Raw genomic sequence first — 27,346 nt, forward strand, 5'->3', positions numbered from 1 at the left:
GGGCGGGGGCGCCAGGCTGGGTTGCGGGACCACCACGGCGTGGGACGGCGCGTCCCGCGGAGCAGCGCGGAGCGCCCCGGGCCAGCCCCTCGGAGCGGAGCCGAGCCGAGCCGTGCCAGCCCGCCCCGCTGCCGCGGCGGCCCCGGAGGGCGGGGGGCGGGCAGAACCGGGCTCGCCTCGCCTCTGCTTTGGAGGGCGGGGGAGGAAAGCGGTGCCGGGGAGGGGGGGAGCGGTTCGGGTTTTGTTTTGGAGCCGGGAAGCCGGGAGCGCCGCTAGCGCGCAGAGCCCGGCGGCCGGGGGCGAGGTCCCGGTGCGGAGTGGCCCGGCCGCGCCTTCCTGCCCCGCTCCGCCGCCCCGCGGGGTGCCGCGCCCGGAGCCCAACTTTCCTGCGCGCCCGCCGGCCCCAGCATGAACCAGACGGCCGGGGTGAGCAACAACGTCCGCTGCTCCAGCGGCAAGGGGCCCAAGGTAAGGCCGGCCGCCGGGCTCCGCGGGGCGCGCAGCGCGGGCGAAGCGGGCTCGCTGGGTGGGCTGCGTGGCGGGGCCCCTCCGCTGCGCCCCTCCGCTGCGCCCCTCCGCTGCGCCCCTCCGCTGCGCCCCTCCGCTGCGCCCCTCCGCTGCGCCCCTCCGCTGCGCCCCTCCGCTGCGCCCCTCCGCTGCGCCCCTCCGCTGCGCCCCTCCGCTGCGCCCCTCCGCTGCGCCCCTCCGCTGCGCCGGTGCCTGACCTGTAGCTGAGAGCGTGTGTCCCCGGCACCCCCCCCGGCACCCCCGCAGCGTGCGCCCCGCACTTGGCCAAGTTGGGCGCCCCCCCGCGCGGCTGCCCGGGCCCGGCGCGGTGCTGGCCAGGGGGGTCACCCCGCACCCCTCCGCGCAGGGCTGCGCCCCGGCTGCCGCCGGACCGGGCTGCGGCGGCCCCAGCGCGAACTCGTGCTCCTGCTTCAACCGGGCTAAAATGCCGCGAAGGTAAGGGTTTGTGCCGCGTGTGATGCGGGAGCAGGTATATATATATATATATATATATATATATATATATATATATTCGATCTGCCGCTTTTGCTTCTTGCCACGGTGTGTTTGCATAGCCAGCATTAAAAAAACATAACTGGCTTAGAACATCTTGTTGTGCACTCCACTTAATTCAACAGTTATGTCATCAGTGCTCGCACTTCATTTCCAGATGAAATTTGCGTTAACCTTTTTTCCCTTTTTTTTCTGTAGTAATGAACATGGCCTTTGCATCTGCATTTACAGCACTGATACGCTGCAATATAGAGTCATGTAGATGTATGTGCCCTCTTGCAGACAGTTCTGTTGATGCTGTTCTGCAACTCTTTGAAGTGTTTTTCAGTGTTTATGTTTCTGTTTTAGGGTGCACCGCCCCCCCCCCCCCCCCCCCCGCAGCGAAATATTCCAAGTGCCTTTTTGAGGCTAGCATTTTGTCAAGAGTCATGATTCCGTATTGGCTAATGGGATGTACCGTAAAGAAAAGCAATATTTACCTTTCACCAGAAATGGTGGTGTGCTAACTTCTTTTTTATTTTACCTCTTAATACTGGCCTCCTGTTCCATCTTCTAGACTTGATGTCATGTTGTTTGAAATGCTTTTTTGAGTGCTGCTGCTCACCTGGTTGGTTACTTTATGTTTAGTCGGTGCAGACCTGGTTCTGCAAACTCTTTAGGCACGCAGATGTGCCTCATACCTCTGCTTCTGTAAAGTGAATACAATTATTTATCCTTTTCTCATATGGTCGTTTTAGGATTAAACCCACTAATCATAAGGCTATGCGAGTATTAAAAGATGCAACATGATGAGGGCTGTGGAAGTACACAAACAGATTAGATGAGTCTGCTGAAATTATTTGCTTAGCTCCATGACTAATCATATATTTGAAGTTAAACCCATACATAAGCTCTTTGCATAATTCATGGACCTTCAATTTAAGGTCCTCCATGGATCTTGCCTGTAATTTCAGTAATTTCAACGTTGGGCCTCCTTTCTTTGGACTTTATGGTTTTCTTGGAGTTTTGGGTTGAACAGCTAAGGTTATTGCATATTAGTAATAATTTATTGTATCAAGCTGCTGACCTAACACTTTAATGCAGAAGGAAGGGATGAGGCTCGAATGTGTATATTCTTAGCGCATGATAACTGATACATTTGTATTTCTCTGGAAGGCACCTTCATCTTATCTTCAAATGCTGTGGGATGTGGATTTTTTTTCTAGTGGAAATAAATATATTTTTTCAAGCCAGAAGATTGACATGATTGATGGTTTCAGATTTTTTAATTAAAACACAGAAAGCTCCGTGCATGACTGATTCAGTTGTAAGGAAACCTTGCAGAGTTCAGAAATGAGAGTTTATCAAACCAGGCTGAAAAAACAAATAACTGATCTGTCAGAGGTCTGTGATGGAGTTGACAAGAGGCAGAATAGCCAAGTTTTTTGTGACACTGACTTCTAAAGCATAGAAATGCTTGTGAGATGTTTAATATCTGGGTGGGGGTGGGGTTCTGAAAAATGAACAAACAAAACCACAACCAAAAATAAAACAACAAAACCACAAACAGGACTTGTCTGACTTTCCAGATTTCCTAACTTTTGAACTAACTGGCCAATTTTAACCAGATTGACAGAACCAGAGAAGTGTTGCAAATGTCAACTTTCTACAGGTGTCACAGAAATAAATTGCTTAATAGAGAAAAGGGACTATTTGATACCTGAGCAGAGGAAGAAGCAGGGAGAAGCCTGCCCATCCCTCCTTTACTCACCCTGTCCCAGCAACCCAGTCAGCACATGGCTGTGGCTACCTCGTGGGCTGTCGTTTGCCTGTCACAGGCTGTGTAAAGATTGGGAGGGAACAGGAGAAAGGAAGGAGTCAGAAGGATGTTGCAGAAGAACTGGAAGTTTATGGTGGAAAAGAGGCAGCCATGAGCGAGAGCTGGAGTATTTGCAAGAGGGAGCGGGCTGAGCAAATAATGCAGGGCAAAAATCCATCAGAAATCAAACTGTTGTTTCCACTACTCATGAAACAACTTGTTAGGCTTTTTTTACACCCCCCGCCCCCCCCCCCCCCAAAAAAAAAAAGTCATCACGTTTGTGTCGACTAAAAGAGCTGCAAATGCCAACTCGCCGGCGCAAAGCCACTCTTCTTCCTGGCTTCACTCTGAGTTTTCCACTCACTAGGCAATGGACACCAAGACTTCAAATTTCCTTCACAAATTTACAGCTTTGCACAGTTGTGATGGGCAAGGGAGGTAACATTTTAAAGGAGGGATACAGTTAAAGCCCTTAAGTAGATAGCTTGATTCTAATTCCAAACTCTAGTAACACATGGCCACTAACACATACATATTTTCTGACATTTCTGTGTAACGCTTTTTAGCTGTTTTTAACCAAGATCTAGCTCTAAGCCACTTGTAAATGCTATTGAAAGACTGTGATTTATTGGCTAGAGAGAACTATTTTTAAGAAATAGTTTGTGTACATACAGCTTCTGATGCTCTTTTCTTCTGCCTGTGACTAATCTTACTGCCTTTCCTAAGAAAATTTGTGGGAGGAAGGCAAGAGGATTCACCCCAGTGCTGTAAGGAAAAGCTTCATCATCGGAACATATCTGATGTGGCTGGGGTGTTGAGCCCTCCAGCTGCTGAGAGTCTGCACAAAACTGGGCACCTCTCTCATGGGCTGGGAGCAGGCTGCGACTCCAGTTAAGAAAGTGCACCTTATTAGAAAGTTATTCGGATGCTGGCATAAGAACTTGAGGTTCAGTTCCGAGCTGTCACATTTCAACAGATTTCTTGAAGGAATTAATGAAGGCTAATTCCATCTGGGGACTCTGGCTTTTCAACACTGTGTGGTGCAGCTCCTGGCGTTTGGCTTTTATTCAGCAGTCCAGAGCCCCATGCTAGCCAAGGCAAAGCACAGGAATTTTGTCTTGAATTTAACTTATTTTCTTAGATTAGTACCAAGGACGATGCTGTGAGAAGGCACTTTGTTTCATGTTGAGACTCCCAATTGCATCTGTCTCAATGGAGGAAAATCTACAGAAAACATGGGGAGTAATTTCTTTCTTTAGAAACAACTCTATTTGGGGTCCTTCATCTGGGTACACTGAGCAAGGAGGTATCCCATGGAGCAGGATTTGTGGATCTCGTGGCCTTCGAAGTTTTGATGAGGATTCAGAGACCCACCAGCTCCCATCCTTCAGGGCACTGTGGTATCCAGCAGGAGATGGGCTGCTCCACAGCGGGAGCCCTCCCATCTCCCCTTTTGGAGAGGGGCCAGCGCAGAGCGCAGGGCTGTTCTTTGGAGTGGGGAAGATGGAAAGCCACAGTGTCTTCTGGGGATAGGGGGAGGCACTGTCTCTTTGTTTTACATGGAAGTGCATTTAGGCACACCATTGGCAGACACACAGTCTGGAGGGCACAGTCTAAACCCCCAGCTTCCTACAGCAGCCTCGGCTGTACATTAACGCATACTGGTTGGCACAACGCTGCTGCTGATTCGGTTGCTTTCCACATCTCTCTGACCATATTCTTGAATGACTATAACTGTTGTAGCTGTTCTGTGTGGAGCTCGGTCTTGGACATGGTCAGTGTATATCTTCTGGATCAGGTCTCTTAACTTTGAGACCCGTGGTCAGGACAGCTCCTTTGGCACACACTCATATTATGGCCCCAGTAGGGCATCACTGATGAGTACCCAAGTAGCTTATGTGTGTTTTGAGGGTAATGCAGTCATTTTACTTCCTAAAATGCACTGCTGTTTTATTAGACATTTAACTCTTTTTGTGGATCTAAGCTGTAATGTCTTCCTGATTCCGATCACGTTGTGTGAGTAGGAGACAAGTGTTTTCCAGTCGCAACAGGAGTGATGAGAGTCACTTAAGCTGTATGGTAAAATCAAACAGCGCCGAGTTAAACCTGAGCAGATGTTGTGTGTTTCCATCATGGATTTCCTCGATGTGGCTTACAGGACTGTAGCAACCACCCTTCCTCTCTCAGCTTGTCAGCATTAAGAAACGCTTGTTGAATCAAAGTCTGGAGGTTAGGACATCTGCCAGAGTAACTGTAACCTGATTTTTAATCAGCAATAATGAATGCTTAAGGATAACAGCAAATCATTTGGACCGATTTTTATTTTTTTTTCTTTTAAAGGAGAGACAATTGAACTAAGTGGCAATATTGGTATGCAAGAAAGTGGGTGTGGAAACAACTCATTGTACTAATTTAAAGTCTTTGTTAAAGTACACTCAATAAGATGATCTGGAAATACAGTTTTGATTGTGCCCTTGTTTTGAAAAGAACCAAATTAACCTATAAGACAAGTAAATTGCTGATGTGGGGTGTTCCTCTAGAACTGCACTTTGCAGGGAGCTTCCCTGATCTAAAGGCGCAGTGCAGTGTTCGTACAGCCGTGGTCAACAGGTCAATAATATCCCTTTAACAGGATATAAGAGAGTTTGGTTCTGATAGTGGTTTATTCTTTAAACAGTTAATAAGAGATCATTGCATCTACACTGGGAGAATCTAGTTTTCTTCTCTTTTACATGAACTATTCCCCTCATGTGCATTGCACTGATTTCAGTTGAATTACTACTTATTTATGTTAGCTTAATTGCAAAGAGATTCAATACCTCTGAAGTTATGGAAGCAATAGAGCCACAGCACTTCTAGCACTCTTGGATGCAGAAAAAATGAAGAGCAGCTACGTTAGCTCCTCTGTATTATTGCTGAAGTGGAAAGAAGTTCAGTTTTACTTGCACATTGCATTTTACTGTGTGTGGTAAGTTACCATGTATGGGCACAGCTAAGCAATATATTTTTCGAGTTGTCCAATTTTAATACTCTAGTGGGAATGCAAGGTTGACTTCCACACCTAATAAGTATTAAAGTAGGACTTATGTAGCTCCCAGGGCTTTAAAACATGATCAGTCAGCTATCTTCAAAATCCAGCCTCGCTCAGGGTGCAGTCCCTTAGAAATTACATTTCTATCTCAAAAGAGTAACCTTTCATGGTCTAATACAGCATTGCACAAGAGCCCCAGCCAAGATCGACGCCCAGCCCTGCTGGATGCTGTAAACCCCCTATAGCCAGACGTGGCTTTGCTTTCAGTGTTTACCATTTAAGTTGTCAAATAAGAAGCAAAAAGCTGGGAGAGGGGAGAATTGCTCTGGTTTTACAGGCACTGAAGTGAGGTGCTGAGTGTAACCCACCAAACCTGCCAAGCTTAGCAGAATGGTAACGATCCTAAATGCTGTGACAGTTGCAGGCTAGGTAGAGATGGCAGGATGAAGTTGAACTTGTCTGCCATGGAGAATGAAGGTAGTACTAGATATTGTCCATTTAAGAGCCAGCTGGCTCATCAGAATGTGCTCCTGACATCCCACCAGTATATCCCTCTCTGTGAAGCATGTTATCCCTTGCCCAGTGTAGGTGTCAGCAGGAAAAAGCTGTGGGCAAAGAAGGGGGAGAAAACAGTTGGCTTGGGTCGTCTGTCCATGAGGAAGCCAGGTGTTGGTTTGGCTTGTTGTGGAACAAGGTGGTGCTTGCATGTGGTGTGGAACTGTGTAGCATTGATTTAACTCTTTTGCCTATACCAGTTTGTATAGATCCTGTATCTTCTCTGTCCTTTGTGGGGGATCTTTCACAAAGCTGCAGAGGCAAAACCTGTCCTAGGAATGGTGAACTCTAAATCAGGGGGAAAAAACTGCAGGGAACTTAAGGGGAGGTGTTTGAAACTGATTTTTATCACATTCTCCGTCTTCCTTGTAAACTGTTAAGTTTTCAGTTGACATTTTCTGGTTGCAGGTGCAGATTTAGAGTTTTGCTTCTGTTGATGTAAAAGGAAAGAAGATTTCAGAAATTTCTAAGACCTTAACCAACCCAGCCATAAGGATTTTAGGAGTCATGGCTGTGGGAAGTTCTTGACCAGATCTTGTGTGTGTGGATGAAAGGAGTGAAATCCTTTCTTTATAATTCTTCCCGTGAACCTGATGTTTTTTGTCGGTTAATTCCAGCCATGTTCCCTTGAGTGCTTCCTGGGACTGCCCAAGTGTCAGCTGTCCTGTAAACTTCCCATTGAAAGGAAATTTTACAAGGATGGTGATGGCTGGTTTGAGACTAGAAATTTCAGTGAAAGGCTTAAACACCCCTTTGAAGGATGGGAAGACAAAGGGAGATGGCTAGACCAACCTGTTAAATGCCCTGAGTAATCAAAATCCTCCTGGCAGGGTTCATGCTTTCCCCAGCTGGAGGGAATCCAACTGCGAGATGCAGCCTGGGGAAGAACAGGCTCCTCTAGTCCTGGTGTTGATGGAGCATCTTGTCAAGGGTATGTTGGGCGATGGGGAGCAAAAGGAGCTGTGGGTTTTGTACCATAGTGCAGGTATGCACCAGCAAGGGTGTACTTTGCCTAGAACAGTTGTTATTTTAAGGCTTTAGGGGATGCATGAGAAAGGGGCCAGAGACAACCATTCTTCCCCAGTAAATATTTGCCAGGAGGGTTATGGCCAGGCTCTGTGGAGCTCAAGGGATTTCCAGTGGTGCCTAGTATTTCGTTCCCCGTACCTCTGCAGTGCTCTCCCACGAGGGGAGCCCTGAGCCCTGAATCTGGATGAGCTCAGGGGATCGGTGACACCAGAGCCGTCCTGCTCCCTGTTTATTTGTGGGTGCTGCTCTCTGCTGCTGTTTTTCATCTTTAATGAGGGCTGAACACACCATAAAATTTTATTGGGTGTTTATGCTAACAAAATTAACTAACAGTTGGTGCCTTAAAAATGCAGCCGGAGCTCTGAGCACTATAACTGGAATCTTCAATGGCTTTTTAACTGGTATAGGACAGAGCAAATGTGTGAGTACCAATGTCATTTAACAGTAAACCATTTTTATATTAACTTTTTATTGACCAGAACTGATTAATTGAAATTTTTTTTTAAAAAAAAAATCTTAGCACGGTATGTGCTTAAACAAAATCATGTTTTCAGGCATTAGATAGCTAGAAGCTCTGTCAAAATTGTGTGGTTAATTTATAATACCAAGACCAATGGGCTGATAATCAAAATAAATTAGCTTAGCCATTTCAATACTTTAAAGCTTAAGTCAAGTAATAGGAAGAAGATGTGTTTTAGCATTTCAATTATTGTGTTTCCCAATGAAATAGATATAATATCATGCTGTGAATGCTGCATGGATCACTTGGGGCCATGACTTCAATGGGAGTACAAAGGACCTCTAGGTTATAGAAAAAAAAGAAAAAGGATTAAGTTTAGGCTCAATTTCTTGTTCACTAGAATTCATTTTGCTTATTTCTATATTAGTGCTGTTAGGTAAACATAGGGAAGTAATTTGCTTTCATTCATTTATTTATTGAGCATTTTTATTTATTTTCATGCAGTTTTCCCGCGCCTAGTCTGGAGAGAGTTTGATGTTTATGATCTTTACATTATGCTGGGGATTTTTATGCTGGTTTTAAAACAAAATAACCAGATTGACATGCTGGGATATTTGTGTGTGTGTGTGAATGAAATAGTTTGATTATCAGTTAGCACTGATTTACCACATATTTACCTAGGTATTAGGTAGGGCTGATTTGCATTTCGGGGCACTGCCAGAAATAAATTTCGGCTGAAAGACTTGTGCTAGCACTCAAAGGGAATGTCCCAGTTCCTGGATTAAGCCCTGAGTTACGCTGGGATGCTGGCCAAGTGGTTTAGGCTTTACATTTTCACGTTGTCGCATTATCATAGATCCCAGCTGATTTTCAAGGCCAGACACTGCTGCCATCAAGAAAATGTTCTCCAACCTGCTTTTAGCCTCCCGGTGTAAGGATGGTCTTGGGGATCTAACATGAACTCACAGTAGTCAGCGGTAGTCTCACTGAGACTGGGGCAAATATCCTGCCCATGCTTTAGTTTTTTCTGTTGGTAAAAATAAGGATGAGCATTTCCCTTGCATGGTCTGGCAGCTCTTTGGTGGAGGATAATAACCTGGTAACCCACCAAGTGGGCTTCCCATCCTTACTGTTGGCCTTACGCTCTTGTGCTTGACATCTGAGAATTTAGCAAACTTCAATGTCATTAAGAACATACCCTTCTTTGTCCCTCCTACACCTTTTTTCCTTTGTTCCAGAGGTATAGGAGGTTGCATGGTCCCTATACCATGACATGATATGGTCCAGAGGATGGCCTCGGAGGTTAGTGTACCCAAAGGAGTGAGTTGTGTTGCAAGCATAGAGCAGGTGGAAGATGGGAGCACATCAGTATTTCAGCTTACTTGAAAGGAAGGTTGTTAAGATTATAAAACCTCAGGTAATTTAAAAAGAGAGCATGTATGGCCCTCCTAGGTGTTGTGCCTTCAAGCAGACAGAATGAAAGCCAAGACTTCGTGAGAGCCCCAGGGGGAGGGCTGGGGGCTGGCAAAGTTGGTGAGTGCTGGGCTCATCTCAGCTCTGCCAGCAGGTTGAAAAGGGGCAAGACATCAACATTTGGAGGTCAGATAACTTGCTTATTTGCAGATGGTGTCTAGAATTGGAATGCTAGGAAGAGACTGAAATTATGGCACAGATGTGTGCTGCTGATAATTTACTGCTACTCAGGGCAGCAGATACACCATATGCTTTTCTTTTTTTCTTTTTTTTTTCTTTTTTCTTTTGATATATTAGTTTATGCTTCTAGGCTTTTGACTTGTCTTGGACTTCTGCTTAGCATCCCAAGATCCTAGTGTTTGCAGAATTTTAGCGCAGTTTTTTATTGAAGTCAGATTTTCTGGATAATGACCTCACACAGAGCCTTTGCCACTGCTTTAACTCTGCTCTCCTAAGTGGAGGATCAGATAGCTTTTCATAAGTAAAACAGTCCACGAAAGGTCCAGCAGCAGGCATTCACATCAGTGTTATTTCTATTGCGGCACTCCATGGGAACACTAGCTGCATGTTGGGATTCAATCGAACAAGAGGCTCTCCAGCCAGAAAGCATAATACTGCTTCTTACATCAAAGAGCTTACATTTTAAATTTGTTCATTGGTTCATGGTCGTCTCTCAAACTAACGATTTTATTCTTCACTTTATATTCTTGCTGCTTAGCATTGATTTCAGTGTGTGATCCCATTGATTGTCCTGGGGTTTCTCTTATGCTGCTTAACATGAATCTGGGTTGCACCTGGGCCCCATAGTATAACACATTTTCCTTGAAACGATGCATTGCCTCATTGCCAGTCCTCTTGTCTGACCACCCATTGCACAATTAATCTGCCAGCAGAGAGGCCGCCGAAGTTTTTCAGTCACTTATTCCAAGTTTAGCTGCTCTTTATTGTTATAGATCTCCAGCGGGTCACAACTATTCTTGAATGTCCCAGGTGCTGCTTTCTGTACCTCCATATTTTCTGATTTGTTCTGACTTTAGTCACTTGAGTTACCCTGATATTGCTAAAATTCTCTAAGGCTGCAGCTGTGTTACAGAGCACATCTGTACCTTGCCCTTGTCTTTCACTCCCTCATTTGGAGTTTATTCCTGCGGACTTCCTATACCTGCTCTGCTCCTACTGTTTTGATTTTTTTTTTAATTATTTCTTTTTAATGGCAGGGGAGAGCACTGAAGATTCCACCTTACAAAGAAGTTAATTTACTTCCAGTGAATAAAACCAGCTTCCCCCCCCCGCCCCGCCCCTTACTTTACATGGTAAGGGAATTTTGCCTGTGCTTTTTGTTAATTTGTGTGACTTGTTGCCCATAAAGGGCATTTATAGCATAAAAAATAAACCACCTTGCTGGTTTATCCTGCTCAGGGACACTGAAGGACTGATTTGGGTTGAAACACAGGTATCTTCACACGGGCCTCTGAGAAGGTAATGATGGTTCTTGGTTGCTGCAGCTTGGGCTTTTACTAAGGTGTTTCAAGTTGCCACTCAGAAACTGCAGCTAGAATTTCTAGCCATGGATGATCATGATGGAGGTGACGAAGGTATTAGCCAAGGACAGAGGGAGGAAGGAAATTGTTTATGGACCCTCAAACTCTTTATTTATGGCATTAATTCAAGTGTTTGGATATTTCTTTTTTGTCTGTTGTCCCCTTTTTCTTTGTAGAACAGTGGGAAACTTCAGTGCTCTTTTCTGACTTTAATGGAAAGTAATCAATGCTGTGCACTATCACAGTATTATGATAAAAATACCTCAGTTAAAACCATCTTTGACAGCAAAATATTGTAAGTGACCTCCAATGGTTAGCCTTCCTTAGGTACTTCGCTGCTGTAGCTTCATTATGTTTTACAGCAGATATTTTTCTCCACAGAAATTCTGACTGGCAGCTGATATGGACTAGCTGAAACAGAGGGAGATTATTCTGGTTTTGTTTTAAGCACAGGAGAGATGTCCACATATAACTTCCAGTGATGTCAGGAGAAACAAAATACCTAAATCTCTTGTGTGCTGATAGAAGAATTGCCTCTAAAACTTTTTCAGTGGAAAGCATGAAGTTTATTGAAGAACCCAGTAATGAAGAACTATGGTTCCTAGTGCTTAAAATTTCAGTGATTGTACAAAAATGAAGCCTTGAGCACTTTAAATTATAGTTTTTAGGGACATTACCACAAATTACTTATTCTTTCTTGAAAGCTCCTCTCTTACTTCCTTGTAAGCATTTGTTAGATTTGGATTTTTAATATGGACATCATCCAGGAGAAAAAAATAAATAAATCAGTGTTCTATTTGATAGGAGCTGTCACTTACTTACTGTCACACTTTGTAAATAGAAATTGAAAAGACTTAGGGGAAAGCTAGCAGATTCCAGTGTGGTCTTACCACTGTTATTACCAGACTTAGCAAATTAACTGAGACTGTAACACTTCCTAAGAACGACGACTATCCAGCTGAGGAATAGCTGTTTTTTGCAAAGGTTGAAGCACACAAATGCACTCAAATACTACAATAAGACGATAAAATGTGCTATCAAAGCAAAAGTGTATGTTTACACTGTGTTGTACGAAAGGTATCTACTGCCCCATGAGCTGTTTGAAAGCCAGTATGCGTGATCTTGTCGGCAGCACTGCGGAGTCCAGGTGATAGTGTTTGCCAGTAAAGGGATTGTTTTGGTGAGTGGGAAGGGTATACTGGACCATCGCTGAAAAGGCACCTTCTTTCTGATGTGTAAATGTGAATGAGTCTTCACATTTTGGCTACATGTTTGTGTGTGCTGTAACAGCACTCCTAAGTATTGCTGCCACAGCATTCCTAAGCATGAAATGTCATGCCTTTTCCAAGGTTTCAATTTTATTTCATAAAACAAAAAAAGAAAAGCAAAAAATAGCTCAAGTGTATAGCCAGTGTTGCTGCAGAGGTGAAAAAACACCATCAAAATGATGCAGAGGTGTTGACTTAACTCGTCAAAGACTGAAACTCTCTTCCTACACTAAATGGGTAATCAATGTAAGATGATCCTTCAAGGACAGGACTCAGTTTAAGGATTACAGCACCAATATTTAGGCATCCAGTTTCTGTTCACATGTGACCCAGGGTCAGGATTTTTCTGCATTAGTGCTGTGGAACATGTGCTGGTTATCTTTTCAGCTGCTGTAGCCCAGCGTTATGAATTTCCCACAGATCTTGTGTCTGCCAGCACCAGCAGTATGTCTTGCAGATGCCTGGACATCTCCAGTGATGCTGGGTATCTTCGTTTAGGCAGTGGAGTTGGACAGGCAATACCTAAGCTCCAATTATAGTCAATGGGACACCATCAGTAAAGTCTAGAGAGCGATGAAGCTCACTGTAAGGTCTCTGTGGGCTTGCTGCTCCCTGACTTGCTTCTTACATTCCATTTAATTTTTTTGACTGGATCCCTGTAGACTGTAATTGGAGTTTAGACACCTGGCACTAATATAAGCCCCTAACTGTAGGCATCCTAATCTCAAATAGCATCCTTCTTGTAGTGTCAGCCTTGTCTACTGTGTTACTAGTTATCAGTGTGGGTAAGAAAAACTGGGAAGAATTAAGGTATTAAATTCTTGCCTGCCATTTCCCAAGAGCCAGAACATTTCTTGTGGGTCAGGATGGATGGCTGAATACTACAGCGTAATCAGCGTACCTGAGACTGATTTATCTATAATAATACAAGGCACAGCAGTGAGAGCTTGGGGAAAAATGACTGGTTTTATTTTCCTGAAGTTCAGGTTTCAGAAAAGCTTGCATTATTCTGATCAGGGTAATTGTGCAGCAGGCTTAGGTTGATGTCTGCATTTCAATCTTGATGAATCCTTGGAGAGGCAGTCTGTTGTCTGACCAAGAGAAAAAGGATTCTTACGTGAATTGGGAGATAATCTTTTTCCCCTTTTTTTTTAAAGGTTAGTCCAGCCAAGCCAATCCTTTTGAGATGGGTGAATACGAGTTGCAGAAATGCTGATATCGGTGTGCAGAAGATTTATGAATCTCTATGTGGAGTGGAAGGCAGATGTAGATAAAGCAGGCGAGGTTAAATCATGCTTTGCCTGTAGTTGTGAGCGTGATATCAGCGTCGGTGTCTTTGACTGCAAGGTCCCTTGGGAGCTTTATAGGGCATGGCATAAACATTAGCTGGTCAGCTACTACTCAGGCCATGCCTTATTTCGTAAATGCTGCTCTAAATAAATGTAATCAATAATGAGATCTTGTGTTAAAAAATACACTGCTTTCTGTTGATACTATTTTATTTTTTTTTTTGGCACAGCAGATTCCCCTCCCCTTACTGCTCTAAGAACTAAAGATGGGGTTTTCACGTCAGCGTTCAAAATAAGGGCCAAGGCTCATTCTTTACTCCCTTAACATGGGTTTAATGCCAGCATGGTGACATTTCTTTTAGTCCTGTTGTCATAACCTCAAGTGGACTTAATCCAGCTCATGGCTGATGGTAAAGAAAAATCAGGCTGTGTCAGTATTGCTAACAGCTCTTGTTATATGAACAGTCTTGGCAGCCTACCATGGTTCTTTCATATTTAGGAAATCAGATCTAAATTATTTAGAACTTTGAGATGAGCAAATGTTTGGAAGGTTATTTTTTGGGAAATATTGCTGGGTTTAGTCTCTTTTTTTCTGGTAGGCAGCTTTAGCTCGTTACATTTAGAGGTTGGTGGTTTTTTTAATTTACTTGGGTTTTTTAAAGAAGATCTATTTTTCTATTTAGAAATTACTCTAAATAACTCTATAGCTAAGTAACAAAATGATTTCTAAAAATCATTGGGGAAAACATCACCTCCTAGGGGAAAATGTGGATGCATTAGAAAGTTATTTTCAAAACTCTGCCAGAATTCAGTAAACTGTGTTTTAGAGGCATTACCATCAGGCGGGAGGAGGTCAGGAGTGAAGGAAGAGGCAATCATCAGCCAAACTATTTCTGTGGGCTTCATTACTCTGGTGTTTCAGGTCCTCAAAACCTCTAATGAGGCAACTACTGATTGCTGTTAGAATGGATTGGATTATGCTAGGTTAGTGTTACTCCAATGTTAAAGACAGTGGAACTGAGAAACAAGGGACAGCAGGAGCCAGGTTTTGAAAAATATTTAGTCACTTATGTGTTAAGACTTGGCAGGCATTTGCGCAGAGCCCACCAAATGCCATTACATGGGGGATGGGAGCTCTTTGTAGGTTTTTTTGGGTTTGTTTGTTTCTTTGTGAGCATCCTAGGGGGTGCTTTCCTGAAACAGGCCAGGTAATTTTGAAGCCCACCTAATTCTCCTGGGTTCCTCTGTGCAGTCTGTGGAAGAGCAAAACAAAGGAGTCCAGGCTTCACCGTTGTCTGTCAATAAACCAGCTGCTCAATTATTTTTTCCTCTGGCTGGCAGAAGGTGTTTGTATTCAGGTGGTCTAGTGACATCCTTGGAGACCACTGGCTGTTGCTAGTGACCTGTATATCCTTGGAAATGTAAGTTCCTATCTTGCACTGATTTCAGTAGACTTACACATCTAAACACTTGAGATGCCCTAGCCCATTAAAACTGCTCCTGGGTGATTTTCACTGAGGAATATCCACTGCCGTCAGGAATAACAGTTTCATGTGCAGTCCCTGGCTTCCATCTTCTCACTGTCAAAAATGCAATCCATTTTGTGCTAATGAAACACTTAGACCATGATTTCAAGTAAATTTAAACATGAACTTAAAATTATTTTTAAATTAACTGGCATAATTGGATGGCATTTGTAAGTATTAATTTTGTGTAGTCAGAGCTGGGGACCATATATGATAATGGAAGGATGCTCCACAGTGGTATTGAGGTGATGTTTTGCAAGCTAAGTGCCATCAGCTTCACTGCCACTTAACTTTGGAAATAACTTAAGGTGCATCACCAGTGAGTTACATGACTTCAGTAGTCCTCAGAGCTTCATAATCATAGAATCATAGAATAGTTTGGGTTGGAAGGCACCTTTAAAGGTCATGTAGTCCAACCTCAGCCACTCAATGAGCAGGGACATCTTCAACTGGACCAGGTTGCTCAGAGCCCTGTCCAACCTGACCTTGAATGTTTCTAGGGATGGGGCATCTACCACCTCTCCAGGCAACCTGATCCAGTGCTTCACCACCCTCAGTGTAAAAAAATTCTTCCTTACACCTAGTCTGAATGTACCGTCTTTTAATTTAAAACCATGAACCCTTGTCCTGTTGCAACTGACCCTGCTAAAAAGTTTGTCGCCATTTTTCTTATAAGTCCTGTTAGGTACTGGGAGGCTGCTGTAAGGTCTCCCTGCAGCCTTCTCTTCTCCAGGTTGCACAACCCCAACTCGCTCGGCCTGTCTCCATAGGAGAGGTGCTCCAGCCCTCTGATAATTTTGGTGGCCCTCCTGTGGACCCTCTTAACAGGTTTGATAGGACTGAGACACTCAGAGCCTCCTATGTGTCCAGAGGCAGTGGGAATCTTGGGGAAAAAAGGGTTTCTAAAAGTCTGCTTAAGTCACAGGGGGATTGAACTGGGGAGGAGGTTAAAAGCAGGCCCAAAACATGGATGAGATTTGGTTTCTCCCATTTCCAGACATGCTTTAAAAGAAAGACATCAGCTTCTAGCGGTGCTCTGGGGAAATAAGGGTGTTGATTTGTCCAGGGGAAGAGCGGGCAGTGTGAATCCAGAGCCAGTGGAAGTCTGCTCTCAGCCCCAAGGAAAGAAGGGTTCAGAATTGAAGATGCCCAATTTTTTTAGCTTTTTGCAGCAGGCAGCTACTGAGCGGTTTCAGGAGGTTTCAGGCTAGTTTTCAGGAAGTCCCTGTGCAGTAAAATGACAAGAGCCTGTTTTGAGGTGCTTAGTTCTCTGCAAGGCAGTAGATGTAATCTAGGGTTTTGGACTTTACCAATGTTTTGCTCTGTTACTAAGTTTTCTATGGGCTCTTCACATTAAAAATTATAAACAGTCTTCCTGTTCTTTACTACACATTGTAAAATATCATATATATCACACAGGTAAGGAACACTGATGCCCAGAACTCCTATGGGATGAATGTAGAATACTACTTACTAATTGTTTATTACTGTAAGCTCACAGTGCTGCCAAAGGGGGTTTTCTGGGATCTCCTGTTTCATCTGGTCAGGTCTGATGGCTTTCTGCATGGCATGCCCATGATAGGTGAAGAGATGTATATCCTTTGCTTGGCTTCTGCTGAGCAAAACTCCTCCATGACATTTAATTAGCTCCAGTTTCCAAAGCCCTGAACAAAAGTCACTGAGAATCTCCCTCCTTTGCTTTCTTCCTGTGTTTGCTGCATGCAGAGAACAGGAGCAGGGGACTGTACAGTGACCTCAGTGTTTTAAGCTGTGGTTTTTTTGCTGAGTGCTACTTGGCACCTTTTCACAGAGGACCTCCATTCCCCAGCACTATTTATGGGTGGGGAAGCAGATGCCTGTCTTGAGTGAAGCTCTGAGGTCTCCTCATTGAAGCCCAGCCCAGGTTTTTGTTCACTTGGACCCATAGACACTGTGCTAATCACTAGGTTGCTCTGCTGCTCCTTAGAATATTTTGATCATGAGATTTTTGGCAGTTTTTTCTCTCTGTAACACCCCTGTTTTCCCATTTCCTTCATTATATGAAGAATAAAGGGCAGTGAAAGATTGTGGAATACATGCATGCTTAATTTTCTGTAAGCTGACTTGTGTCTTTCTGCTTTGCTGTGGCTTGAAATGAATTTTAGATTTTTAGAGCAGTGATACACACCATTAAAGAGCCTTGCTGTCTAACCAGGCACAGTACTTCTGCAAAGCAACTTCTCAAATTGGGAAGATAGCAAACAGAGAAAACTATGCTGTTTAGGAATGAATAACATGTTTTATTGAACCAGAACAAGGGGGCTGCAGTGATGTGCTATAGGTGTGCATCATCTTTACTCATGCATTGGTTGTGCTTATGGGTTGATAGCTGGCAGTAGTTGACTGCTAGCTTAAGATCATAGCCGTGCCCTGTGCTTGAGGGCAGATTTTCAGAAGAAAATGTGTCGTGTGAGCAGTTACAGCATATTTTGACCCTGATCTTTTGGATATAGCCAAATACCACAAGGGAAATTCAGGAAAGCACAGGGGAGCAGAGATGGCTTTAAGGCTGCTGAAGCAGACACTAGCTTCCAGCATCCCAAGAAACTAGTACAACAGCCAGAGATCAGCAGCAATGGACCAGCTGAGTCTCAACACTATTGTGACTTTGAAATGTTTGAGTTAGGTACTCTGTGTCCCAACCTAACTCTGCCATGCCGTTCCCAGCAGAAAGCTATCCTTTCTCCTCCCCTCTGGAGTGACTGTTGTGTGTGAAACCTTGAAGCCAAAAAGGAGTTGCAGCGCTGTATTTTTCCAGCCAACACTGCTCCTCGCAGCAGGGTCCTTCTTACTCTCTGGGTGGCTGCCAGACGTTGCAACCCCGTCCTGCTACAGCGTGTCATGCAATGCATGTCCACACATTCCCAGCTTAGCAAGCTCTCTCTGCTCTTTGCCCTTCACAACACCGCAGTGATGGAGACCCTGAGCTCCAGGGGGTCAAGCCAGGAAGTCTTCATGTGCCAGTGGCAAGTAGAGACTGTTGCAGGACGTGCAATATTTAGCACGCCATCCGCCTCCTGAGCTACTTCTAAGGCTCCTTCTCTCCACCTGCTCTGAACAGGAGGTCTCAAGCCTGACTGAGAATCGGGACTGTTCTGTCTAATTTGGTGTTATCCTTTGGCAGCAGAAAATTAACTATTTTCTAATAAACCTCAGATATAATAGTAAGTTGCGTGCTGAATTCTTTGCCTTTCTCTTCTTTAATTCAATTCTTGTTGTGTTATGGAGAAGCTACATTATTTTTTCCCCCTAGGGAAAACAAACATTATTGGTCCTGACTATTCTTTTTTGCCTGTCCCTTGATTTGTAGGCTGTGCTGTCATTTCAGTTCAGTTTGTGCTGATACCTGTAGCACTTGTGGTGGGTTTGCATATTTTCAAGATGAGTGGCAATGTCAAGCTATCCGGTTTTTATTCTGTTCAGCTTTTTAGCTCAGATTTGGCCTCTCTTTTTTGGTGGGTCGAATGGCCAGTATTTGCACCTGTTGACTGCTGTCTTGGCATCTGAATTTGGGTTTGGGTTCTCTGACAGTTCCCCCTGTGAAGGGACTGTTTCTAGAAGGGCTTTAGCTTTCCACAGGAGAAGAATGAGGTCATTTATTCAGCAAAGTTAGGTAGCTGCACATCAGTTTTAAAAAATCCTAACCAAAGTATACATTATTTTTTTTCCACTGTGGAATTCATCTATCTAGATCTCTTTAAAAAGTAGCTCTGTTTCATAAAAGGAAAGCATTTACCATGACATCCATTTCATCCTGCCCCTTTCCATCTGAAAAGCCTTAAGTTGCCACCTGTTTGGTTTTCAGTTACTTCTGTAATTCTTTTTTAAAAAGTTCCTTTCATGGTGCACTGCAGAAGTTGAAAAAAAGACAAGACACGGAGAGATTTTATATGCTAAGGAGGCTACTTCAGACAGAGGCAATTAACTGGCAGTGTATAGCTCATACAAGAAAATTGGGAGATGTGAACTGAAGATCAGTCTTTGAAAATGTGGTTAGCAGGCAGAGCTTGAAAGACTCCTCGGCCCGATCGGCTGCAGCAGGGCATGGTGGTTTGAGCCTGGTCCTGAGCAGTTTCCTTACTGCAAACTGAGATGAGGACCTTGGTTCCCCCGATCCTCAGCTTGGCAGATGCAGGGTAATTCTGCATGGTGCTGGATAGAGGCAGCCCAGAAGTCTCTTATATAAAGGTAGCCTGGGATTATTGTTTTGTTTTATTACATATATCACAGATGGAGTCGTGCACTGGACTTGTAAGACAGAAGGGGAAACATGTCTATTGATATGAAACAGTGATTTAATGAAGTTCGGTAGTAAATGCGACAGTAGTTTAATAAGATTCGATGACAAAGGTACTTGATTACTTACTGCATAGAGGACAGGGCCAGGGAGACCCTCCCGTTGAATCATGAGGTTCAGTAAGGACCCCCTTCCATTTTAAACTCCTCCTCAGAGGGAAGTTTAAGTGCAGCTGGATCCACACTTAGTTCCAACTTAGAGTTGGTCAATGGTTTGTGGCTAAAGCGTTATATATGTGCTTTTTATCACTTAGCTAAAATTTCGAAGTTCTAGTGCTCTTATTCCCAACTAACTTACTGAGTATCTGATGCGGTGAGTCTCTCAACCTTGAGGAATAACCTTGAGAGGTGTCGCTGCTCAAGGGGAGGTCCTGGTGTGCAGCCCACTGCGCTGCAGGAATGTTCAATGGGCCCCAGGCTGTCCATTATTTATGGAAGATGATGATTAACTCATAGTCATATTTGCATACCGACTACAGATAGTAGTATCTTTCCAATTTGGCTGGAGTCAGACATTGACCAGCGCTGTAGTTAGGTGGGCACATTGCTCACATTAGCCCTTGGCTAATAGTTACCTGTCTCCCCTGAAACTGCTTGGAGCTGGGTGCAACCATCATGACCAGACACATCCATTATGACTGCCACTGGTGGTAATTGCTTCAGCAGGGTTATGGCAAATAAAAGTCAGGTTTGGGGTGGGAATTACACCGTCTCAACATGCCAGTATCTACTGAATTATTTTTGGGGTATTTATTAAAAAAAAAAAAAAAACAAAAAACAAATGCTTTTCATCATAATGAAACAAGTTCTCTAAGCTATGTTGAAGGTCCCATGGGCTGTATTTACTCATTACAGCTGTGCAAAGCTGATGAGAAATGCTGCCAAAATAGAAATCCTCCGCTGCTTGGGAACAGCCTGTTTGAGAGGGGTGAGCAACTTCCCCACAGGTGCATGGCTGCTGAAATCAACCCTACACTCCTGCTGACCACGAGCTTAGGATTTAATTCAGCTCACTGGCTGGTAACTCAAACATAAAGAAGACTACCCATCTGTATCATCTTTGTTAGTGCAGGAACCACGCGGCCAAATTCTTTGTTGCTGTCAGTGCTGCTGGGGTCAGTGGAAATGTGCTTGTTCACACTAGCAGAAATTTTGGCACAGCTTTGTGGTAAACAGTCAGACACCCCCAAAGAGGGCTTGTGCGTATGTGGAGAGCTGCAGCTGCTCCAGAACTTCTGTGGGGGTGGAGGGCTGGTTGGATCTACCCTAAAGTCCAGTCATCCAACAAGTGAAATGGTAAGATGGAGAAAAACAACTACTAATGCCTCTGCAAATTAAAATACTGGGAAAAGGTCCTACTCCAGCAGTACCAAAGGTGTACAGATAGACTTCACTGTGACTCAGGGGTCTAAATCATCTTTGAGCACCTGGGCAGCAGTCCAGTAAAAGCCAGATTTGTGCTACACAACAGATTTTCCCTTGTTCACCCTGAAACAATGCATTTCTGGGACATATTTTATGCATATGGAATACTGCTAAGAAAGCAGAGATGGAAAATTTGCAGATACCTTCTGAGACAGGAGTTGGGAGGTCTCTGTCTACATGAGATTTCTCTAACATCTTTTTTTTCCAGTCAGCGACCCAACTGTAAACCCAAAAGCTTGGGGTTGTCATACACAATTGTGACATACCTTGTAGACCAGCGGGTCTGTAAGGCAAGAAGTGATTTATTTTCTTTCATCAGTGTGGTTTTTCGCCATGAGAGGAATTATTTGTGTCCTTTGTTTAATACACAAAGTAATTCAGGCTGCTATTGTATGTTAAAAATCAGGGATTAGCTCAAGCTATAAAATTCCTTTAAACTTAAGGGCTTGGGGGGTGGGGTCCAAAGTGGCAATGCTCACACCATTGCAACCGACTGGGGAATAAGCCAGGCCAACCAGAGCAGCGACCAGTGTTCCTTAGGTGCCTCCCAAGATACAAACCAGAAGACCAACCACCTCAAGCGTATGTATACCAATGCCTGCAGCCTGGGGAACAAACAGGAGGAACTGGAGCTCCACGCCCAGTCAGAAAGTTATGATATCATAGAAATAACTGAAGCATGGTGGGACAACTGACATGACTGGAGAATTGTGATGGATGGCCATAGGCTATTTCGTAGAGATAGGCAGGAATGAAGAGGAGGAGTCGCGATCAATGTTAAGTCAACCACGGTGATTGTGGAAGCCTGGTCAAATGCCTCTGGGTCGAGATCAGAAGGGTCATCTCCAAGGGGGATCTTACAGTAGGTACCTGCTACCAACCTCCAAACCAAGGTGATAAGGCCAATGAAGCAATATTTGAGTCACTTAAGCAAGCTTTGGGTCAACAGGACCTGGTTCTTATGAGTGACTTACACCATCCAGACCTTCATTGGAAGAAAAGTACAGCAGGCTACGTATCATCCATCAAGTTCCTGGGATGTGTAGAAGACTGCTTCCTCATACAGATGTTAGATGTGCCTACCAGGAATGAGGCATTGCTTGACTTGCTACTCATAAACCAAGAAAACTTTCTTTGTAATATCAGAGTTAGTGATAGCTTTGGCTGCAGTGATCACAATATTGTGCAGTGTGGGATCCTGCTGAGCACACTGAAAGTGGTAAGATAAAGATTTTAGATTTTTAGAAGAGCAAACTTCAGCTTGCTCACATCTCGGGAGAGATTGCATGGGAAACTTCCATGGAAAATGAAGGAGCTAGCATGTGCTGGGAGTTTTTCAAGAATGCTCTTCTGGAAGCACAAAAACAGTTCTTCCCCTCTAAAGGTAAGGGCAGTAGGTGGAGCAAGAGACCCCAGTGGCTTAACTGTGAGCTTCTGAGTCAGCTAAAAACCAAAAGAAGCATACCAGAGATGGGAAAGTGGATGAATCCCCATTGAGAACTACAAAGGCATTGCCAGGGTGTACGGAGATGCAGTTAGAAAAAGCAAAAGCTCAGCTCAAATTTAAATTAGCTAGAGATGTCAAAAACTACAAGAAAGGGTTCTTCAGGTACATAACATGCAGAAACTGAAGGAAAATGTTGGCCCACTGTTAAACAGGTGAGGTGAACTAGTCACCAGCAGTGCTGAAAAGGCAGAGCTTCTCAACAGCTTCTTCACCTCTCTTTACCAGCACTGTTTGGCCCCAAGCCTGGGGAACAAAAATCCAGGTTGATGCAAACACGGGCTCACCATCAGTGAAGGAAAAGTTGCTGTGTGAACTGTTACCTGAGCTTGACACTACAAATTGACTGGCCCTGTCAATATCCACCCAAGGGTGTTAAGAGACCTGGCTGCCATCATTGCAGAGCTGGTCTTCATAATCTTTGAGAAGTCATGGAGATCAGGGGATGTCCCAAAAGAGTGGAAGAAGGCTAATGTCAACCCCATCTACAAGAAAGGCTTAAAGAAGGATCCTGGAAGTTATAGGCCCATCAGTCTTATTTCAGCCCCCTTGGAAAACTATGGAATGAATCCTCCTGGGGGCTATCACAAGTCAAATAAAGCACATGACTGGGAAAAGGCAGCATGGATTCACCAAGGGCAAATTATGCTAGACAAACCTGATCGCCTCTATGACAAAGTGACCTGCTCAGTTGATGTGGGGAGAGTGGTGGACATTGTCTACCTGGATTTCTCCAAGGCTTTGGATTTCTACAACCTCTTCCCGGAGAAACGGATGTGTTATGGACTAGACAAGTGGTCTGTGTGGTGGATGGGAAACTGGCTGACAGGCCACACCCAGAGGGTGGTAGTAAATAGCTCCTTTTCAAACTGTCACCCTGTAACGAGTGGGGTCCCCCAGGGATTGATATTGGGCCTGTTTGATATCTCCGTAAGTGATCTAGATGATGGGATCAAGTGTTTCCTGATGGAGTTTGCTGATGGTACCAAACTGAGTGAAGTGGACACTTCAGAAGGGAGGTCCATCCTGCAGAAAGATGTGGATGGCTGGAAGAGTGGGGTAACAAGAACCTGAAGAAGTTCAACAAGGACAGGTGTAAGAGTCTTGCACCTGGGACAAAATAATCCAGGAGTGCAGCACAGGCTGGGACCTACCCGGCTGGGGAGCAGCTCTGTGGAAAGGGACCTGGGGGTCCTGGTGGACAACAAGCGCAATATGAGCTAACAGTGTGATGCTGCAGCAAAGAAAGCCAACAGGATGCTGGGCATCATCAACAAGGGCATCACCAGCAGAGATCAAGAAGTCATTGTCTCAATCTACTCAGAGCTTGTCAGGGCACACCTGGAGTAATAGGTTCAATTTTGGTCCCTGCTATGCAAAAAAGATGTGGACAGGCTGGAGATGTCTGGAGAAGGACCACAAAGATGATCAAAGGGCTGGGAAGCCTGCCATGTGAGGAAGGGCTGAGAGAATGGAGTTTGTTCAGCCTTGAGAAGAGAAGGCTTAGGGAGCAGCTTACCACCATGGTCCAGTATTTAAAGGGTGGCTACCAAGAAGATAAGACACTCTCATTTTACAAGGAGTGATATAGAAAAGATGAGGGGTAGTGGGTACAAGTTACTTCTGGGAAGTTTCCGATTGGACATGAGGAAAATTTTTCACAAGAATAAAGAGCCATTGGGATAATATCCCCAGGGAAGTGGTGGATTCCTCAACACTAGGCACTTCTAACATTCACCTGGACAGGGTGCTGGGCCATCTTGTCTAGACGGTGCTTTTGTCAGGAAAGGTTGGACCAGATGATCCTTGAGGTCCCTTCCAACCTGGTATTCTATGAATTCATCTTTGCATTCTTAGGTTTTCCTACCTGATGTTTTCTGGGACCCAACGATACCCACGCAGCTGGCAGGGTTCAAGCACTGATGGGCAATTGGAGGACATTGTCTTTCTTAGTTTGCCTCAGAGAAGTTTTGGGCTCCTTGTCATTTGTCCTGATGTATATAATCTCTTGAATATAAATATCTGGTGTTCCAAATACTCTCTTCTTCTGGCTTTCCTAATTAGTGTGGTTTTCCAGATTAATTACAGAGATTTGTGGTGGTTAATTATGCAGATTACTTGTTCAGGGGTTGTTGATCAGGAGGCATTAGTTCATTGGTAGAGCCTAAGCTTTTTGTCTCTCTTTTTTCAGCTCCCTCTTTACTTTTAATCTACTCTGTATTAAGTGTGGATTGCTGACGGGTTCAGGGCTGATGATCTCAAGGGCTACTTCTATTAACCAAAGCCATCCACTTTGTTTCTGGAGATGGGATTTGTGCTTTGGGAGCTAAAGGCTGCAGGTTCACTACCACCTTTTATAGGAGCTTCTCTAGTTTCTAGTGTTTTATTTAGGGATTTAGGTAGAAGTCACTCCTAATAGCAAAATTTCAGTACCCGTTTGAAAGCTGCAGAATAAAATTCAGGCTTTGTAGCGTTTGAACCTGTAATACAGGCTGTCCCTACGTTAATGTAGCTGTTGGAAGGACGGAGGCTCTGCATCTCTCAGTAATAATGTGGTGCATTAGTCTGTGATTCAGTGTTGACTAAACTGCACAATTTTGGTTGAAATACTTGAAGGCAGAGCTCTGTTCACCAGTCCTGAAGTTTTTCTTGCAGCACTGCTCTTGCTCTAAGCATACAGATATGCATAAGAAGCAACCGATGCCCCTGCCATGCATGTTAATCTAATGCAGTAGTAACAGAGGGGGTTTTGCCCTCATAATATCAAAAAAACCACTGCTTCAAGTCTCATACCAGCAGACTGCAGAAGTGATTAATGTGTAATTGGATCCAGCTCTTTTTTTCTGCTCATTCAAGTTTTCTACTTGAGGAGCCAGTATATGCAAAAATCTATAAAGGACGAGGTTTCAGTTCCGTACGTTTTTTAGTGCATGAGTCAACTGCTGAGACTGGAGCTGATCAAAAATCAGAATTTACCTTTCCTCCAGAATTTTGTCAAAATTGGTATGACTGCATAAACAGATCTGTTTTTTCTCAATCTGCCTTTTCCTGATGGAAATCTGTTCCACTGGAAATCCTCTGCCAGATCTTGTTGAAGAGCATATGGATCCTAAAACCTCTGTGATTGAGGAATGAGACAGTTGCCTGCTTGTGCATTTAAAAATAAATAAATAAAATAAAATCCCCAACAACAACAAGAGGAACCACTGTTTTGGGACTTCTTGCTCTCCATCATCTCCAGATTCAGCTCTTGGTCTGGCAAGAATTCTTGAGCACTGATCTTCATTTCTGGAAAAACAGTTTTAGCACATATAGCCAAACACATCTCTCTGGAGCAAACAAAGCATTACACAAAACTAGATTCAAGGAAATTTAAATAAATTCAAGGAAAATTAGATAAATACGTTTACTGCCTGTGATGTAAAGCTGTAGGTATGTGACAGAGGCATATTCAAACTTAAGATGCAAAGCGTGCTATCAGGGAGCAGAATATGCTGTCAGATAAGTAAAAGCACTGTAGAAAGCAGCACATTCATAGTAACATTCAGAGAGATAATACATTCCAGATAAAAGACAAGCATCCTAATATATGTCCTTCAATTGCATGCACCAAGTTAAATCTTGGAAATACATTTTCTTACAACGAATACGAGTGTCCTCTAACAGCAGCGCTGAATTTGGCTTATTGGCTCAATTTCATTCTTTTTGCTTATTCATATGAATAGTATTTCTAACACAGTTAATTAAGCAGGTCAGTTAGTGGGGTTTTGCCAGCTTCTATAGCATTTCTCCCAGCACAAGTGGTCACTGGCTAAAGATCCTCCAGGGAGGGTCAAGTGTTGGCAGGAAGAAGTTGCGGTTCCTGCAGGGACTTGGCTGGGGCCTGGAGTTGAAATGGAAATGTCACTGGTTTGCTGCAGTAGAGAAGCAAAGATGCTTCTTTGCCAACACTGACATCCCAGATGTTGTTCCCACATTATTTTAAATTCATGGAAATTAGATATTTATAGCACCGTGCTCATTAATTCAAATAGAAATGGAGTCTCAAATAGTAAGCAAATGTCTTCAACTTTCATGTGCTCAGTTGCATCAGCCTATTCTTAGTTTATTCATTCCAGGTTGTGATCAAACTGGATTAAGACGTGCATTTGTGTGTAGTGACAAGTTTGACGCAGTGCCTTGAAAGGTGGAAGGATAGTTAACTGATTTCCACAGCTATCAAAGTATTTGCTTGTAATTAGCAATCAGAATCATGAAAGGTTTTTGTTGCAGCAGGGATAAATCTTTAAATAATGCCAGCACATTTCCCAAAGCTTGCCTCATACTGGCCTCTGTGGTTAAGGCAAATTAATAGAATTAGAGATGAACCAGAGGGAAAAGTGGCACTGGAGGGAAAGGGGCAAAAATCTAATATCTTTTGAGAAGATGCGTATCACAGAATTGCTTTGCATTTGCGTTGCAGTGAGCCTTTCATTAGAGATGTGTGCTAGTTGTTTTTTTAAACCATTCTAAGAGAACATCCTTACTGTTCATCATCCCCCAGATAAACAACAAATAATGTATGAAACATGGAATCAGAGAAGCAAAGTCTTTTGCTCACTATCTCATTGCAGGTCAGTGGCAGAATGGGGGAGAGACTTGTAGGTCCCCAGTTCCTCCTGCTTACACATTACTGACTCTTCTCAGTAGCTTCTGTCTGGAAAAGGGCCGTTGAACCCCCAGCTGGCTTTCCTGGGATGTTTTTGATCCTGAGAGCTCTTGTCAATGAATGCCAGGAATGACTTGGGTGCCTCTGGCTGCTGCTGCTAAGTCAGAAATGGAAGGAACATGTAGCTCTGAGCATTAAACCTGCCTGTGTTTTGGGGGATGCACATGTGCTTTATACCCTGGAGTGCAAGCTTGAAACAGCTTGTTAGGGGAGGTCTTATACAGCTGGCTGCTAATTGTGGTAGGAAGTTTTTCTGTGCCAGGAGGGGACTGTCTCCAGCTGACCATGAACTGCAGGGGAAAACGTCCACCTGAGCATGCAGAACAGATTTCAGCTGAGCTCTGGAGAAACATGGGTGCTGCTCTGAGCCCTGGTGCCACTGAG

General features: G+C 44.0%; 1 protein-coding gene across 1 annotated transcript in view; it reads left to right on the top strand.

Annotated features, from left to right (window-relative positions):
* Window positions 1–268: 268 nt before the first annotated feature.
* Window positions 269–27,346, top strand: part of DPP6 (dipeptidyl peptidase like 6) — a 572,381-nt gene continuing 545,303 nt past the window's right edge. Inside the window, exon 1 of the mRNA XM_055709074.1 lies at window positions 269–468. Within this exon, the coding sequence (XP_055565049.1) occupies window positions 409–468 (60 nt within the window). The 5' untranslated portion in view covers window positions 269–408. The remainder of the gene's footprint in view (window positions 469–27,346) is intronic.

This window comes from Falco cherrug, chromosome 4 (genome assembly GCF_023634085.1).
Source record: "Falco cherrug isolate bFalChe1 chromosome 4, bFalChe1.pri, whole genome shotgun sequence".
NCBI lineage: Eukaryota > Metazoa > Chordata > Aves > Falconiformes > Falconidae > Falco > Falco cherrug.